Below are 19,138 nucleotides of genomic sequence, written 5' to 3' on the forward strand. Positions count from 1 at the left end.
CCAATGGTGTGACACGATGGAAAATGCAAGCAGACACAAATTAAAATAAGTCTGAAATGTAAACAGACATCGCGTGCCAGTGTTTTGTGTGGGGAGAGATTTATAAAAAAAAAAAAAATCCCTAGCCTAGAATTTATTGGAATATGGCTTTAAATGCCACCATGTGTTGCTGCAACTGTGAAAATATCCCACGTAGCCTCTTCCTGCTTCTCTGATAGCTGTCTAACAGAATGCAAGCCAAGGGTAATAATAAGAGCGGAGCTGATCTCTGCAGCCGTGCTGCAGCGTGTTGACACAGCTGCACCTTGCTACATGTTTGAACCTATTAATACGATGCCGATCCCTGACATCTGAAGCTGTTGTGCGGAAGTCAAACACAAACGGACTGGGGTTTGAGTTTGGCCTGCTCACTCAGCTGTGGAAGCTTACTACATTTGCGTGGGCTAAAGTGCAGACTGTATGCACCAATGAAAGCGTTTCAGTGCTGGGACATGTGTAAGATCATGTGTATGATCAAAGGAGCTGCTGTTATCATGCTGCTTTGTTTCTAGATTTGGATGAACGTCATAGTTTTAAATAACCCTTCCTGCCTTTCTTCCTTTTCCCCCCTCCTTTCCTTCCTTTCTCTCTCCATCAGCCTTCTATCCTCCATCACCCATCCTCCAGCCTCAGAGGTGAGAACCCCTGAGAGCTACATTACGGGAGAGAGTGAGGGAGAGAAGGGTGAAAGGAATGGGAAGAAAGTCTGTTTTAATATGGCAGGGGATGAGCAGGAGGACTCCGGGCATGACACAATCAGCAACAGAGACTCATACAGGTAAAACCAAAGTCAAACATGGTCACATAGGGTGATCGAATTTCTGAGAGTCTTTATCATTTAAAAGATTTTCGAAAAACAAGTAGCAAAGTTGTAATATAAAGCAATATTAATGCATAGCTTTTCATACAATAAATGCAGATGCATGGCTTAGTTTTCCATACCTAAAGTGTATGATATCAAACCTATCCATATCAGTTATTATGTGCACCTCTAAAGTATACGTCATCTTAAAATTTTTTTCTCAAATTTCTTATCAGTGACTGTAACAGCAATCGAAACTCCATTGCCTCCTTCACCAGCATCTGCAGCAGTCACTGCAGCTCCTACGTTCACAGTGACGACATGGACTCAGGTATACAAAATGCAACAATAGGGACACTGTTATCCTCCACATAAAGCTTATCGGTATAAACCATTCATGAGTTGTATTTTCTGTGTAATATCCTCATGATTGATCACATTAAGTAACCTGTGACCATGCAGCAGTAGGGAGGAAAACCCTGTTTCAGCTCGGTGTCATAAACCGTAGCCTTTGTCAACAGTAATATTGTAAAAGGCTGTCTTGTAACAGGTAACAGTGTATTTGAACCAGAACTAACTAGAATGCACTGGACTTTCTGTCCACATACAGTAAACCTATGCACTGGTTTTACTACAGTACAGTTGTAATCCCCCCTCTGCAGGAGATGAGATGCCCTCGAGTGTGTGGCTGTCACATGATAAGCAGAAGAAGCTTCACAGCTTTCTAGAGCACCTGTTTAGCCAGGTGGGTGAAATATGAGTTATTAAGTTTTTTTTGTACACAATTTTATTTTCCCAGGACATTCCTCAGACTTAATGTTGGTTATTGGACAATGACACATTTTCTGTTATTTAGCCTCTAAACACCACAGTGCACAGTTTAAATCCAGCAGTCAAGGTGTGATTGAAGTGGAGACAGACATTTTTATAATACATAGTCTGCCACTTCAGTGGAACCAGGATACTAGTGTTTAAGTGGCTAAGAGTAGTTCACATTAGGCTTATGGCCAGGTGAGGTCTGCCACCTTCTTATTCCATTCTGTGAATTCAGAAGATAAAAGATAAATTGATTCCCTGTTCAGGTGTCATTGCAACTGAAAGAAGCCATCACTATGCTAAAAACCAACAGGACAAAGCAAAGACTTTAAGAGTGGACAAAATGAACAATATGGTACATTCCTATAAAGACAGAATACCCATCTGAGCCTACAACACCAGAAGCCCTGAAAGCCCACAGAAGACAACTAAAGTGGATGTTTTTTTTGTTTTTTTTTTAAAGATCCATCCAGGTGAAAAACACTCTTGAGGAGGTAGACATATCATTGTGAAGGTCTACAATCAATTTATATTCATGAGGTTCACAACAAAGTGCAAACCAGCAGTTACACTCTTGAGCACCCCATTTTCTGTGGAGGCAATGTTACAGCATGGGCACGCATAGATGCCGATGGAATGAGGCTACTAGTGTTTTTCAACTGCTGCTGCTGAGATTCAGCTAAATGCTGCAAAACTGACTGGACAGTAAGAATAGACAATAGCCCAAAGCTTACTGCAAATCAACCCAAAAGTTACTCAAAGCAGAGATAGGAGATATTCTTCAGTGACCAAGTCAGTCTCTTGATCTCATCCCTACAGAGCCTGCTTTTCAGTCACTAAAACAAAACCAAATGCAGACCCCCACAAACATTAAGCAACTCAAAGCGACTGCAGTAAAGACCTGATAGAGCCTCTGAAGGGAGGAAATACAGCATTTGGTGATTCTAGGCTTCAGGCAGTCACTGCAAATGATTTTCATCCAAGTATTAAAAACAATCTTTATATTTAAAATCCCGTTAGTTAGGAACTGTGTATAAAAATAGCTGTAATTACAAAACAGTTACAGCAATTGCACTTCAATCACATCGGTGTCATTGTCCAAACACTTGCTCCCTTTTTGTTGCCTGGTTAAAATGAAAGAAACATGTTGTTGTGTCGCCTAATGGTATTGTGTGATAGTTATTTCCTTGTGTGTTAACACAAATATGAGACCAAAATGCACAGTGAATGAATTTCAAACACAAAGAGATGCTCTTGTTTCATGTGTAACTTATTGTTTTTTCCAAAGGTCAAATGTTTATTGGGGCTTTTGGGTATGAAAAGCAGGGATTGTGTATTTTTGAATTGTGCTCAGGAAGGGAAAAATTGCAAGAGCCTTAATGATCCTTGACCTTTCTGGAACCTTTAGAGCAAAGACCGACCAAATCTTATTACGTGTTTTATGAGGACATTTCAATCGGCAGAGGACAAGCACAAAAAAACAAGCCATGGTTGGCTGTCTCTGCTGTGCAGTGTGTAAACAAAGCACAAACTTTGTTCACTGCGGCTCTGTCAACGTGTGTATGTGTGTTGCAGAAAGAGCAGGAAAAGCAGGTGTTGGGTATGCCTGGGCAGTTTTTTGCTTCCATCCACACCCACATGCAGTACTTTCGATCCATACTGTGTGAGGAAACTGTATCAAGTGCATCAGCTTGACCCTTGTTCTGTCTTCAGGTGGACTCAATCACTAGCATGCTGACAGGAGCAGTAGTGGCTCGGGCATTTGAGCAGACCAAATGCTTCACACCTGGAAGAGGATTACAAGGTAAGACAGCCCCTTGTGCCGGTGATGTCGTCACCTGCATCCTTGTTAATAGAAAAAGTTTAACCTTTTCATTAAAGCTAATTACTTATGTGTTTTCTTCTGTGTTATATTTGCATCGTTTTGGGAGAAAGGACAAAGAAAAAGATGATGCTAGAGACTCTTGAGCACTGACAGCACCAATGTGGACATAAAACAGAACAGGCACTGAAAAATGCTGCAGCCGCCTGCACATAGGGGCAGTAACTTCCTGTTGTGTAATGAGTGTGTGCACAGACTTTGGGGAAAGTGTTGTAGGTGGATTTGAGAATGTTTTTAAAAAACCCCAAACAGATTCCCAGCCATTTCCCCTCTGCCTCTGCACTTTTCCACTTCTTTTCACTTTCAGTCATTGTGGTGTCCTTCCCTTTATAGCGCTGAAATAGCACCACTTAGTTGGGTACTCATCTTCACTTTACGGTTTATTGTAGTGCTACTTACCAGTCAATTGAAAATGTGACCCTATAAAAGCTCTTGAGCTTGTATGCTATATGATCGTTTAATTTTACTCTGTTTATTTGCTACCTGACCTCCTCCTAGCCTTGGTTTTTAACCGCATTTTCTATTGTTGTGTTTTATCTCTCTAACAAAAATGTAGCAAATGTTACTGAAAAAGGACAGAATTTACCCTTTATCATTCCCCACACAAATTCAAACTAGCTTACATTGCCCTTTTATCCTCTGTGGAGCGCTATTCGGATGACTCAGTCCATTTTAAGATAAGAAAAGTGGTTGACATCAGCAATTGTTTTCTTTCTGTCTTTGCAAAAATGCTATCTGTTTTATATCCCGGTGGTTTGTATTGTGCTTTGCTCTCATATGACAAAGTTTGTTTATTTTATGCTTTTTGAAAGTGCAGTGTGCAGTAAGAGGGGAAAAAAATAGAAAATTATGCAGTGATTCTGTCATGTTGATTACTAAAGCTTGCAAACACTCCGACCCATTTGGCGCACAGCCTCCCCTCTCATCTACAGCTGTCCTCAAGTCAGTGCAAATATGCTTGAACTGAAAATAGGTCCGCTTCTCTTTGTGGGTTTGTGTGTGTGTGTGGGTTTGTGTGTGTATGTGTGTGCGCGCGCCTGTTTGTGTGCGGGTTTGTACGCATAAATTCCCTCAGGACGCCTTGATCAGAGCAGATCCATCACAACTCTAGTAATGTGTGTGGTTGATAGCAGAGCAAATAGGATTATCTGACAAGTAGAGCATTCCTGCATCTCACGCCCTGTCTGTTGCTCTAAGACACACAAAGCCCCTGATAACAGCCACCTTTCTCTCAGAGATCTGTTGTTTTTCAAAGTAAACTTTATTATAAGTCATTCTGTGTAGTTTTTTGTTTCTTTTAACAGGTGTTACATCAGATTGACATGCTTTTATGCTCATTTTTCAGCACTGTCTGGGCGAGGTGATAAAAAGATTTGATGGCAGGAGTTTAAAATTGATTAATAAAAAAGAAGTGTTGCCTCTGGACATCAGTGACCTATAATTTTCTCTAGAAAGATTGAGCAAGATGGTGCAGCTTGACAAGGAAAGAGAAAAAGATGAGGTTAAGCAGACTGATCTAGGCACGATATTTTTTTTTTTATGCAGTTTTTCTCATTGACTGGTAATCTCTTTATGCCAAGTGTGCCTCACAACTGATATAGAGTACATGCATTCATTTAGCTATGGTAGATGCTAATTTACGGTGTATGTTTGTGTTTCTGTCAGAGTTTCAGCAGGAGATGGAGCCCCGAGTGAGCTGCACCAAAAAGTTGCGTCTCCACGTCAAGCAGGATCCCTGGAACCTTCCCAGCAGCGTTCAGGCGCTCACGCAAACCATAACTAAATATGTTGAAGGTCAGCGTGTACCCGAGCAGCTCCTCACATGGTTAACATGCACACCCAGCCCCTTACACTTTATGCTTTCTCAATGCTCAAGCCTTGTAGCTTGCTCACACAGTCACATCAAATATTTATCATGGATAGAACATGCCTGGCTGGAGAAGAAATGTGCTTTAAATTGACAGGGTATCCAGTAAACCTCGTCGCATTTATGAGATGTAATAATAACCTCTGTTACAGTTGTGTGGGTACAGGCAGTCCCACTAACTGCAGCACTTTCCTTAACCTTTAAACCTGAAACCATCCTGGGATTCATAAATTGGAGGAACAGAGGTGGAGCTGAACACATGCAGAGAGTTAAAGAGCTGCGCTCTGTGAGATTCCTTTATTTATTGATTTTTATCCAGAGAGACATTTCGTCCATATTTATTCCCAACGGGAGTGTGTGGCTTTTGTGTTCGTTGGCAGACAGATTAAATACACAGACACATACAGTAATACTGTACATGGACACACTAGCACTAAATTTCCAGATACAAACAAAGGCCAGCCACACAACACTCCTGGGAAAGGTGAGCGGGCGGTCACGCTTGAGAAAAGTCTCCTTATTAATAATAAGCAGAGGCCCTGTGTATGCTACTTTCCCCCCTCCTCTTCCCATGATGGCTTTTCAAGCAGTGCAGCCTCCTGCTAGTATACCCGGAGTTCTGAGATGGCTGTAAACAAATGAGGATTTATGATGTTATCTTTGCCTCTGGTTGTTTTTATGATGTTATGGTTTTTTTTTGTATGCTCGGATGGAGTGAAGTTACACAGAGTTGTCCTATTTATGACTTTAAGACTTTAAATTTAAAGTATAGGTCAATTCAGTTAAGGAGAAATGGATCTATTTGATTTGATAAAAGGTTGTCCACTGCCTCACTGAATTTCTTTTATTTAATGGTTGTTGTTTTTTTGTTTTACTCAGAGGTGAAGACTCGACTGCTCCTGGTCCTACTACAGTATACAGGTTTGTCCCTTCCTTTTACACTGAAGATTTACTCTGTTTAAATACAGATTGCAACAGCAAATTAATTTTAGGCCTTTTTTTAAGAGTGAAACCCAAAATAACACTCCCATAGACTTTGCTGTGTGCTCGTGACCCAAACTCAAAGTTCATTAAGATAAGATAATAAAAGCAACACACATGCAGACGCAAAACATGAAAAAAAGGGGAAAGAATTAAGTCAGACACCTACAACACAGAAAATAGTTTCATGTGTGCACCTGTAATTATAGAGCACATTTTTCACTTTGTGTTACAGTTATAATTCAGTTCAGGTTAATTTCTATAGCACCAAAACACAACAACAGCTGCCTCACATCATAAAGACCCAACAATTATAGAGAGAAAACCCAAACAATCAGATGACCACCAAAGAGAAAGCACTTGGCGACAGTAGGGAGGAAAAACTCAATCTTAGAAAGCTCCAGCAAGACCAGGCTCGGGGAGCCATCTGCCGCAAGGGGTTGGGGGTGAGGAGGGGGAGAGAAAGGACAAAAGGGACAACGTGGAAGCAACCCAGAAATTGATATTAATGATTAAATGCAATATAAGAGTCAGAAGTACATTGCCCAATCTAAGGATTAGATCTCAGTTTCTTACAATAGAAGGTGTCAGGAGCCAAAAAATTGAAATCCCTCCGATCTGGCCGTCACTTAAAAAAAAAAAACAAAAAAAAAACTTTAATAACCATTCACCTGATTTTCAATGATTTAAAAAATATTATGAGTCTTGTATACGAGAAGCTGTGAAATAAAATATCAGTTCCCTCCCTTAAAAACTGAGCTTTCTACTGGCCTTCAAATCTGCTTTCAATAACGAGGACATCCAAATATTTTAAGGATTTTGAGCATCCATCATCTTTTGTTAACTTGAGCTACACTCCTGAGAGTCTGTAGTCAGAGAGTAGCAGGTATTTGCCCTGAAAACTTTGAAGGAACTGGGTCAAGTACTTCTAATGGATTTTGGATAATAGCATTTTAAAATCACCCATCAAACGCTAAAAAACCACTAAAACCACCCCTACCTTTATCCTTTGAAATACTGTTTTGGGAACGACAGCGGAGACCTGAAATTGAGCATAATTCCTATTATGGATAGTCTCAGAAGGCATTGCAGGTGGACAGTGATGTATTATAGTTACAGGTGTATTATTTAAAGAAAAACAAAATCCCATAGTAAAAAGGTTGGGAACCACTCCATTAAAAATAACTTCCACGTTGCCAAAGCTATAAATCAAAATCTATAGGACTACTTGTGTTGGCACTATTATACTGGAGAAGCCAGGACCGAATAACTACTGATAAAACTCAGACATTACTCTCATTTACAGACCCCCGGGAACTGGGTTAATAGTGTCAAAAAGTTTGCGGTCATTCCCTGCAACATTCACATTATTCATTTCTGAGGTTCATGAACCTATTTTTAACTCAGTTGGATTGCTGAACTTTTTAAAGGGGCCTATTTCTCTGGAAATTATGGCAGCCAATTATTTTCCGCTTGGGCACACCTGTCATTTCCTCTCGTTTTTTTCCTGATACATTATTTAATATCCAACACATGTGGAGTGGTGGGGGAGGGCAGCCTTTTGTTCACCTTACTGAAAGTCTCTTTAATTACCATAATAGACCTGTGGCACTTATTTCTTTGACCTCCATTGCTTTACACTGCAGTTTTTAATCTTGACTCTTTGCTCTGTTGTTTCTCTGTCATCTTTTCCTGAATCTACTTCTCAGCTTCTTTCACTGCTTGAACTCTTTAATCAACATGATTTTCAGTCTCACACCTCCCTTTGTTTCCTTGCAGACTCAGAGATCCAGCTACGTCGCGATATGGTATTCTGTCAGTCTCTAGTTGCGTCTGTGTGCGCCTTCTCCGAGCATCTGCTGGCTGTCCTCAACCAGGTAAATTATGTATGTGACTTGTTTAGAACTGGGAATTAAGATACAGTTGTTTTCCTCAGCTCTCTGCTGAGCTTTTCTGTATTTTCTCTCAGTTCTGCAATGTAGGGAAAGATGTTGACCAGGAAATCCCTGACTCCCAGGACCTTCAGGAGGCCCAGGAAGCTAGCCGTCGATGGCTCGAGCAGATTGCCAGTGCTGGGCTGCTGTTCCACTTCCAGTCCCTGCTTTCGCCCAATCTGGTGAGCGACAGATTGGATATAGACACTGTGAAAACAGGAGTTTGCTGTTCATTTTGTTGTAAAATAATCAAGCCTGTTACTATGCATATTTTTGCATTATATAAAAGTAAATGTTATTTTTAAATGACAGTTATAACCATAGTCGTGTCAGCTAAGTGCTATCAGGGGACATCATGTGTTTAGATATCCCCTTGCTCACATTTGTATTTTGCTTGGCACATTCTCCCTGGGTAAGTGAACTCCTGCCATGCATGCTTGGACATCCTTCCAGATTCTGATGGTTTGTATTTACTCTTTCTATGAACGGGTCTCTGTTTGTGGAGCAACATGACCCCCCTTGAATTTAAACCTAAAATGCTGTTGAGACTTTAATTTTTAGTCTATAATTAATGTGGTGGTAAGACATATAATATGATGTGATATACTTATCTTGCCAGAGCACCTTTCATGTTCTGATAAACAAACAGCATACCAAACAATCAGTCATATCAACCAGTATTGGTTACAGAGTTTCAAAGTTTTCTACAGCCATGTGAAATATGTTTTCACGGGACTCACATGTTGACTCAGTAACTACTAGTTGCAGAGGACCTTTGGCCTGTGTTGTTTTTTAGGTTATTGTACAGCACTTTGGTCAGCTCTGTTGCTGTTGTTAAAAGTGCTATATAAATAAGTGGTATGGCCTGCTCATGAACTTTAACATTTAACTTGCTAACTGAGCCTAAGATGCAGCTCTTGGGCTTTTTGCTGTTTTTCCCAGCATTGCAAAGGTTGGGCTTGGGGTGAGTCCATTGTAGCATTGTGTTAAAACACATCTGAATGCTCCAGAGCTGCAAAATCCCCAAACTTTTGCTTATAAAAGTGCTCACACTTGCTTATGATCACTTATTCAAGTACATTCGATTAGCAGTGCCTGGTTACTGCTTTTCTTCTCAATTCATATGGAAGCAGTAAGGATTTACTCTCTCAAACTTTCTTTTTCTCATGACTGTATGTTATGAGCTATGCAACAAGATTTTGCTTTGAGCTACAGCTCAGTTATTAACTGCAGCTACCAACTAAGATGCTATTTATGTGGATTTTCAACATTTATCATCATCGATCAGTACGCCACTACCAGGTTGTGTGGTGGACCTCAACTAAAGCAATATTTTCAAGTTGCTACAGCTGTGCTCCATCTGTTGTTTCTCAGGTATCGGAGAGCTTCCTGGTCAGCATAGTTACTATTTAAGCTGGATCTGCTAACTCAAGGTGTCCTCAGACAGCAGACCTCAAATGCCTTAAAAACCAAAACACGTAGTTGTTTGAGCTTTGTTTTTGCCAGATTGTTTTTTATCACACATGTCTAGGCAGGAGTTCATTATGAACAGCCGCTGCTAATACCGAGCCAAGCACAGACTGCAACCTCAGTGGGATCAATATTAACATTTCCCACCATGGTTTATAATAAATTCAAATGTGTCTTCAACCAAGCTCGAGAAGCCAAAATTTTAGTTTAAGTAGCTGAAGGACTGGTGATATATTTTTGAAAGCTGTTATTTGCTTCTTTACTGCTGTTTTTGGATGACTGTTTATTTAAGTTAGAGGGGTAGGTGGCTTAAGTCAAGACCTAGGAAATGATGGTTGATTCTCCTTGCCTGCTGCCATACTGCCTTTTTCTCTGCACGCCTTCCCCTCTCTGTCTGTCTCAAGAAATTTCTCTTTCAAGTGTCTCTGTGGAACAAACTAGGGCCTCGGTACCTGCAGGTGATTCCAATGAAATCTCAACACGTTCCTTTTCAGGGCACCGCATGAAAGGCGGCATGAGTGGAGCTGGGGACGTTGTGAATGTGTGTGTGTTTGCGTTTTTGTGTGCACTGAATACCGTGTGTGTCAGGGGTAATGTGTTTATGTCACATCCTCTGAGATAAACTTGCCCACACACACAGCAGGTGTCACTTGGCAGGACAGTGGGTACCCTTCTGTCACATGTCGGGCCATCTCAAATGTGTTTTTAGAAAAAGGCCCTAATCCTCTTCCACCGCTGCTCCTGTTTATCCCTCTGCATGTGGTGGATGGAAAGCAGAAGAGACGGGGGAAGAAATGAAATGGGATGAAGGGTGACTGAGGAGCGCAGTGTGTCAGAATCAAAATATTCAAGGGGCTATCACTGTGGCCACAAGCAGACGTGCTTGCCATTAGGGTTGCCTCTGTGGATGTTTGAAATGGAAACATGTACACACACACAGTCAGAGATATATAAGCAATCAATATGAAGCAAATATGAACATATCAATGCTAAAGTGCTGTGCCACTACAAATCTGAGTGATGGTGCACTTAAATATTTTTTTTCAGTGAGGACTACTGTACTGCAGTCAAAAGAAGACTGTCATTTCCATCTTCAGTAATTTTGTATTTGGCTTGAGCAGACACACAAAGTTCCACATGCATGTATGGAAGGACGAGGATAGCTTCCATCTGCATAGATGAAAAGTTAGTGTTAGTGATGGTGAGAGCACAGCAGGATCCCCTGTAAAGAGCAGAGCATGCGTCAGTGGCAACTTTTATATTTATCAGATAGATATAACTGCATGGGTCAGATACAATGCAAAAAAAAAAGATACAGCATGAAAATGAGAGCAGTGTTGGAGGTGGATTACATCAGATAGTTCACATGCATGTAGTCTTTATATGTGCTTAAAAATGTTACTTAAAAGACTCTATGTTTGTGAAAATCTAAGGTACTTCATCAGTTAAAGTAGGCAGGGGTGGTGTAAGAAACTACAAGCATATAACATAAGATGCATGTATAAAGTTAATTTTCATCTCTTCAAGTGTGTAGCATGTTAACAGTGATACATGAAAAAAGTAAAACTAGCCAAAGCCAACACTGAAGGAAAAAAGTAAAACTGGTTGGATAGTATGACTTCTCTACTGTGATCATCACAGATTAATGGTGAGACTAAATTGTGATTTACCCTTGTTGAACTGTGTATCAGCTAACAAGATTTGCAGGCTTGTAAACCATGAGGTATTATACATTATTAAGCCACCACTTGAATGTGAGAACTTCATTATTCTCCTCTGGAGGAAGATTATATTTGCTGTAAGGGGGGTGTATTCTACATGCATGCAAACTCAACACAGAAATGCTGCAGCTGGCTGGAGGATTCAAACCCACCAGCCTCTCCTGCTGTGAAGTGACAGTGCTGACCTCTGCAGCACCGTGCTGCCTATGTGGAGTTTGCATGTTCTCCTGGGGTCTGGGGTCTCTCCAGCTACTCTGGCTAGATGATGTGTTAAGTGGTGATTCTAAATTAATCCCGTAGGTATAAATGTGAGCGTTCCTGGTTGTCTGTCCTGTTGAGTTAGCCCTGCACCACACTGGTGTCTTGTCCAGGTCTACCCCACTTCTTGCCCGGTGACAGTCGAGAGGAGTTTCAGCCCCTTTGTGGCACTGAATTGGATAAGCGGGAGAAAATGGATGGATGGAGGCATGCATTGCGCATTACAGATTAAAGGTTAAAATGTCTTATTTGGTGGATGGGCCATAGCTTTTTCCCTTCTGAAAACCAGGTATCGACATTACCCACAACCTGGCTGCATCTTACCTGGTAAACATTATACTAATGGCTAATGTGCCCTCAAGTAAATTCAAATTTTATTTGTCACACACACAACCATACACAGTATGACATGGGGGTGAAATGCTTGTAGCTGTACAATGCCCGACCATTAAATGACAGAAAAAAGTTTTACAGTATTTACAATTTACAGGTTACTACAAAATTTACAAATTAACATCGAAATTTTGTAGTAAAAAATGTGCAAATAGCAGAAAGAGATTATAAGGATTATAAATTATAGGAAATGTGTGGTGGTGCGTGTGGTGATGTGTAGTAGAAGTAGTTCCCGTTTTATTTAGGATCTGTGGATAACCGGCCATTACACTTTCCTCCTTTTACAAACACTTTCGTGCTCTAATTTTCTTTTCAGACTGATGAGCAAGCCATGCTGGAAGACACTCAAGTAGCCCTAATTGACCTGGAGAAAGTCACCTTCTACTTCCAGGAATTTGAAGGGGAGCCTCTTGTTGCCAGTATGTACTCTGTGTTTTAGTTCACATTAGCATCTTCTGACAGTTATCATCACAGGGTTCTGATTGCTATTAATAAATTCTAAACTCTTCCTTTCCTCTCCTCTGGCAGACATGCCCATTTCATACCAGGTGGAGGGCAATCTCCAGGCCTTGAAAGTTTGCTTCTACCTTGAGAGTTTCTATTTCTCTCAGCTGCCTTACAGGCTGAAAAATGGAGGAGGTGTCAAAATCTACCCAGTGCTCTTCACACAAGGTAAAGTGAGCCTAGCTGCTGTAAGAAGATCAGTCCTCACATTATGCATGGCCAGTATATGCAATGCCTTTATCTTTCACTTGATCTGTTGATCCCTTTTTAGCGCTCGAGAGTATGGAAGGATACTACTACAGAGATAATGTGTCAGTGGAGGAATACCAGGCACAAATCAATGCTGCCTCATTGGATAAGGTCAAGCAGTACAACAAAAGACTGAGGTATTGTAAATGACACACACACACGGATGGATTAGATAGATCCAATAATAATGTAATAATGATGATAATAATAATGATACAATAATAATACAAAAAATATCATCAAATAACAAAAAAGAATCCTTGAAACAGAAAATAAAAAAACCTCTACCCTCTTAGCGGGATTAAAAGTAAATTAAAAGTTAAAAAAATAAAGGATAAATAAGAGTTACACAAAAGGCTACTGGAATGTCTGCTACGCTAATATGCGTATGAACTGTATGAGTCACACACTCACACTTTGAGATTGCGTTCCCTTTGTGATTTGGCTTTTTTACAGTCTGTTATAAATCAAGACGACCTCCAATTCAGTCAGACTTGGGTGTCAACACCCAGCAGGGCCTCAAGGTGATTGGCTGAGAGAAACACTGCGGGAATGTTTTATGATTGGTTGCGAACGCACTCAGCAGGGGGAAGCAGTGATTGGATGAGGGTGCCCAGCATGTCACCGTTGCTGATGCAGTGCATTTACAGCTGCTGCACTCGGTTCCCTCGCACCACATTGGTTTGCTGCACACCTCTGTGAGACCCTCTGTGATTGACCAAGTGAGGATAATTAAATACGATGAAAAGAAACAAGGAGAAGATGCCTTTGGGAGTAATAAATGAGAACTTAACTTTATTTAACTTCCTGAAAATGGCAATGAACGAGTGTACAGTTGTGGTCGGAAGTTTATATATTCTCAGCATGGGCGTGAATGTCATGGTCATTTGTGGTCTTTTAGTGATTTCTTTGAACTGTTCTTTTTCCAGGGTGGAATGATTATACAGCACGTCTTTAATGACATAAAAAACAAATTTATTTTTTTAATTTATCTAATACAGACAGGCTCCTGGGTTGTTCCTAACATCCTAACCAATTTCCTCTTATCTGAGGGTGACAGTTTGGGTCTTCTTTCAGACCTTGGCAAAGTGATGCCCCATCCGAAAAACTTGTATTTGCATATATTGTTTGAACTTAGAAATGCCTCCAAGAAACCTTTAAAACATGTGTAAATGTGCAATTCTTCTTCTTAGATTTTCAATGAGTTTCTTGGACTTTCTCGTTGTTCTGATTATTGGTGAGTGCTCTCAAACAAATCCTTTTTGTGCTTCAAAGAGTTGTAACCAATCACGATCACCTATGAGTAGTTAACAGGACTTGGTCTTGTCAAGCTAAAATATACCGTAGAACAACACTTTTAAAAACATTTAGGTGAGTGTATGTAGACATTTAAGCCTATATGTATAATTTTAAGCCCATGCAAATGAGAGAAAAATCCAAAATAAATTCAAACTTGTGCATCCAATTCTTATTTTTCAAAGTCATTAAAGATGTAATCTGTACAATCATTCCAATCTGGAAAAAGAACAGTTCAAAGAAATCATTAAAAACCCCAAATTACCATGACTTTCATGCCCCTGATGAGTGGATGTGAACTTCTGACCTGCAGTTTGCACGATGTTGTCAGAGGATCGCTGCAGTTTTAATGAAGAGGCTAGCTTGTGATTTCTCAGAGCTGAAATCACATTAAAACCAGCTGTGTATAAACTGGAAATTCTTAGACTATCTAATTTAGAAGTTACATGTGGCTTTTGAAGTGTTACAAATGTCCTGTTGCAAGATGAGAGCTTAATAAATATAGAGGCTGATTTTCTTTCAGTTATGATGATTGGACACAAATTCATCATAGCAGAAAGCCTTCTTTACGTCCTGCCAGTGTAACTTAAGAGTCCTGTTACATCAACACTAAATAATGATTTTTATAAACTATCCCGGTTCATAAAAATGAACAATCCCTCTCATGCTAAGATGTTTGAAGCCCAGTTAAAATATGTTTCCCTCGCTGAATACCTGGAAAGTTCGACGACTTGACATATCAGCGTCGACTAAACATCTGCTGCAGGTCGGGCGGATAATTAAATACAAAGCAGATCTTGTATCAGAACTTTTTCTTAGCATTCAGGGTCGGGCTGCTGTGGGGGGTTGAATAATTTAAGGTTTGAGCAGTCCCGTGCCACATCAGTACCAAACCACTCAAGCAAAGTGTTCATTTACTGGGACTGCTTTCTGGGGAGAGTTTTTAAATTGTTTGCAGTGTTTAGTTTGAGTGTTTTGAGTATCAGATTGCCCAAAGCAGAGTTTAGGAGAGAAGATTTTGCTGTGCATGGGGCTTTTCTGCTTGCCCTCCTAACTCTTTGTGCGTCAGATCTCCTGGGACTCTACAACCTTTTTAATAGTCAAATATTGCTATTTTGTTGCATCTCTTTCATCTCATCAGCTCCATTTCTGCAGACTGCATTGAAGATAAAGGTTATCAGTATCTAAAATGTCATTAGTCTAACCTTTTCATCTTATTTTCTATTGTAAACTTTTCACATGAATTATCCAAGCAAACTCATTTGTTTCTAAATGGTGCAAACCATACACATAGAGTAGGAACTTTCTGGAATTTATCCATGTTATTTAGGACAGCCTTTGGTTTGACATGTGTGCACATGTACTGTAAATGTCTGTACACTTATACCTTTACTTAAAAAAAACTTAAATTGAATTGACAGTACAGGCTCCAGCATTAACTCAGAGCAGATGTGTCTTACAGGCAAGCAAGTGTGGCTGGTGATTTTGGGAGCATTAGGGGTGCTGGGTAGGGATTTGGAGAGGCAGTGTGCTTCAGGGATACAAGCAGAGTGAAACTGTTGGAGACTGTACTCTTCTCAAATACTGCTTTTCAGCAAAACCTGTTGCAGCATAAAACGGCTGATTATTTCAGTTGAAATCCAATAAGCTCTCTAAGCTCTCAAGACAGTTTTCAGGCCTCATGCTGTATATATACTGCAGTCTAGTGGGGTGTAGAGTTGACATATATATCTGCTCCCAAGCAACGACTCTACAAAAAGTCACTTTTTTTTTCTTTTTTTCTTTTTTTGAGAGTCTGGGCAGCAGTTTGACTTCTTTATTTTCTGCTGATGTGATTCCCTGCAGCAACACCAGCGAGAAATCACAATGCAAAGCACACGAGCTGAGCACATTAACTTAACTGCAACTGTTTGTCAGTAACTGCTTCCACCTCTGAGGTGGAATTATTTCTGTTGTGCATTACTTCGAATGTATAATGTTTCTATCATTTTCAGGATTAATCATGTCATGAGAAAATCTTATTTTTCTCCTTCTTTCGGACACCCCCTTGTAAACCTCCCCTTTCACTCTTGCTGCCATCCTTTTTTCACAAATCACATTTTGTGGGAAAATACTGTAAAATGAAATGTGTCCAGTGAATAAACGATGATTAATACACGTGATGATCCTCAATGAACTTTTTGTCATCTTTGAATTTGTTTGAGCTTTAGGGTTGTCTGCATCTCAAGGCAGCGCTTTTATTGCACCCCGGTTTCATAAGAGAATTTGAAATAGTGAAAAACAACCGATCTATATTCATTTATTAAAGAAAGTGGGGAGGCGTCACCACGGCAACCAAGACAACAAAGCTTTCAGAAGAAGTGGGAAACCATCATCCTTTTCTAAATGCTGTATAAATGTAACCAAGTGAATTCTTTTTTATTAATAGCATATTTAAAAAATAATAGAGAAGCCATGTGAAAGCCAGTGATGTGGAAGACCTGAACTTTAGGTCTCTGAGGTGAGCAGTGCGGTGATTTAATCACCTCACTGAAACGATAGTCACTGAAATGATGTGTATATCCAGAAATGAAAAATCAAGTTAAGGATCACAAAAAGCATGCAAATCAATACTGCTGCTTTAAAAATCATTCATTGTCATCCATTTATATGAAAGTGAAGTGAAGCCAGATGTGAACAACTGCTCATTTCTGCTCCCACCCAGAGTGTTTCCTTGTTTTAAACGTCACAAAGTAAACAGTCCCAGGTGGTTTTCAGTAGTTAGTGCTGTGGTCTCACTCCGTGTAATATTACCAGCAGTTTTCTTTTGCCGGGTGCCATGTGTCATCCGGCTGACCACAGACCAGGCTGTGATGTCACTCCTCTCTCCGCTGCAGAGTTCCAACCTCGAGCACCTCGTTATCCTTGGAGTTCAGCCACAGCAGTGTTGGGTTAAACCCACTATTCCCAAGAGCCCATGTGCATTTGGGACCCTGAAGGTGTAGTTATTTAGAAATTCGATTTATTTTTTTTTAAACTAACATTTCTTTATCAAATGCTGGCAGTGGAATCATTTTGAATTAAAAGTAAAGAGAGCGTCTCATTATATTTTCCTCTTGTGGGATCCCGTTTAAAAGAAACAAGTTTTTCTGCAGGAACGATTTGGGGTTTGCGTGCATCATTTTGTACATGCGGTGCATTTCATTGTGAAATGCTGAAGCACAAGGTAATATTTTATGTCTACATCAACTAATATTTTTGTGCTTACCCTGATCTTTGCCAGCATGTGTTGTGGACAATTTCAGAGCGGTAAATAATACCACAATCTGTGTCTATGGCTTTCACTGTTCGTACCCACAAAAAGACACAGCATGATCTGTGCCAACCCATCATGTCGGATGAAGTCACTCACAAGTTTAACCACAAAACATGAACTCATGGGCCAGAATGGGTTAGTCAGCGGTATATAGAGCCAGAAACTGCACCCACGTTTTCAAGCTTGCATAAACCATCTTAGCTGACATGTGCATTTATCTAAAAGGACCTGGAAACACTGATGTGTTCAAAAGTGACAGATTCCTTAGTCACAGGTTTGCAGTTCGCTTAAATCGCATGCAAGTTCCCTGTCGTGCAAAAATCACAAAGATATTGAGTTTATTTGAGGGAATAAGAAAACTCTCAAAATGGGTAGAAGTACATGGAAAGAAGAGAATCCCCCCACCCCCACCCTATCCACCTCCCTCCCTTTAGGATCAGTAATAATAGAAGAGGGAAGATTGAAATGGTGAAATGGCAAGGTGGGGATTTCAGAGAGGGGATGAGAATGATGGGTTGAAGGCAGTGTGTGCAAGAGAGAGTTGGTCAGGGAAAGTAGATTGAAGAAAGGAGAATCAGAGCAGAGAGCACGCAAATGCATTATTCAGAGAGAGGGGGGGAGAGATTATTGCAGGTTCATGATTTTTATCACATTTTGCTCTTATTGACGAGACCTTTCAGGAGGGACCTGGGTTTTCCATGTAGATACACCCTTCCAGTGCAAGAACATAAAGGTGCAGCAATCGCTAAATGTAGTCTGCTTGTAAATTGTATGTGCAGCATATTCTTGTTGCAGGTGTAACAGTAACTGAGAGTGTAAGCAGGAAGCCTCAGTGGAGAAACTGCAATGTTGTGCTGCAGCCACTGAGCATTTCTCCCTAATTAAAACACATTTGGCAGTAACGGGGGAAAATGTTTGGCAGTTGATGTCCCTCTGATTTTAAAAAGAAGAAAAAAAAGCTTGATTTATGTGGATATAAAAATTCTACACAGTCTGACAAATGCAGTATAATGATTCTGTGCATGCTGGTTGATAAGCAATAAATTTAGATGTATAGCTCTATCCCATTGTTGGTTTATATTATTAGACTGTTTAATGTTTTGTTAATTAAACAGTCATTTGTCATCACACCACAGCTTCTTCTAAGACATTTGCGCATATAGATACTCTACCAGCCATATGGACCCCATAATCATATCGCTGCACTTTACGTTGTTTAAGCAAAAGTGTTTAATGCCTGTCACAGGCTATATATTTTCAGGTCCAACACCGTTGCAGTATTCCCTCATTCCTTTTTAGATTTCACTTGCCTGCTGCTGGAACAGAGCATAGATGTGTTAAAGTGCCAAATGTCCATCAATGTGATTCACTTGATTAGTCAATAGCTCGAGGTAGGTTTATCCTATACTTAGATAGCTGCATGTAGCCACTCCAGCTGGCATCCTCAAAAACGACAACAAAAAAAGGCATGTAAATTTATACCAGCAATAAAAGCCTCCTGGGCAGCTTTCTTGGCGTAGATCTCTCAGGACACATCCTCAGTATATGCCCAGAAAATGAGATGATGGGTAGTTTGACATGACTTTAGATTGTTCCACATGCAGCACAGTGCTCAACATCACCAGTATGTA

General features: G+C 40.2%; 1 protein-coding gene across 3 annotated transcripts in view; it reads left to right on the forward strand.

Annotated features, from left to right (window-relative positions):
* Positions 1–19,138, forward strand: part of prex2 (phosphatidylinositol-3,4,5-trisphosphate-dependent Rac exchange factor 2) — a 92,205-nt gene that overhangs the window by 56,314 nt on the left and 16,753 nt on the right. For 2 of the 3 annotated variants that reach the window (XM_085287248.1, XM_085287250.1), the window contains 11 exons: positions 638–817; positions 1,078–1,172; positions 1,504–1,586; positions 3,371–3,461; positions 5,205–5,333; positions 6,286–6,327; positions 8,167–8,273; positions 8,357–8,503; positions 12,480–12,582; positions 12,692–12,835; positions 12,939–13,053. In XM_085287248.1, the coding sequence (XP_085143374.1) occupies positions 638–817; positions 1,078–1,172; positions 1,504–1,586; positions 3,371–3,461; positions 5,205–5,333; positions 6,286–6,327; positions 8,167–8,273; positions 8,357–8,503; positions 12,480–12,582; positions 12,692–12,835; positions 12,939–13,053 (1,236 nt within the window). The remainder of the gene's footprint in view (positions 1–637; positions 818–1,077; positions 1,173–1,503; positions 1,587–3,370; positions 3,462–5,204; positions 5,334–6,285; positions 6,328–8,166; positions 8,274–8,356; positions 8,504–12,479; positions 12,583–12,691; positions 12,836–12,938; positions 13,054–19,138) is intronic. The other variant, XM_085287249.1, reaches the window with a different exon arrangement.

The sequence above is a fragment of the Mchenga conophoros genome, linkage group LG9 (genome assembly GCF_057382185.1).
Source record: "Mchenga conophoros isolate Kocher_MC1m ecotype Shallow Benthic linkage group LG9, M_conophoros_male_GT1.1, whole genome shotgun sequence".
Taxonomy (NCBI): domain Eukaryota; kingdom Metazoa; phylum Chordata; class Actinopteri; order Cichliformes; family Cichlidae; genus Mchenga; species Mchenga conophoros.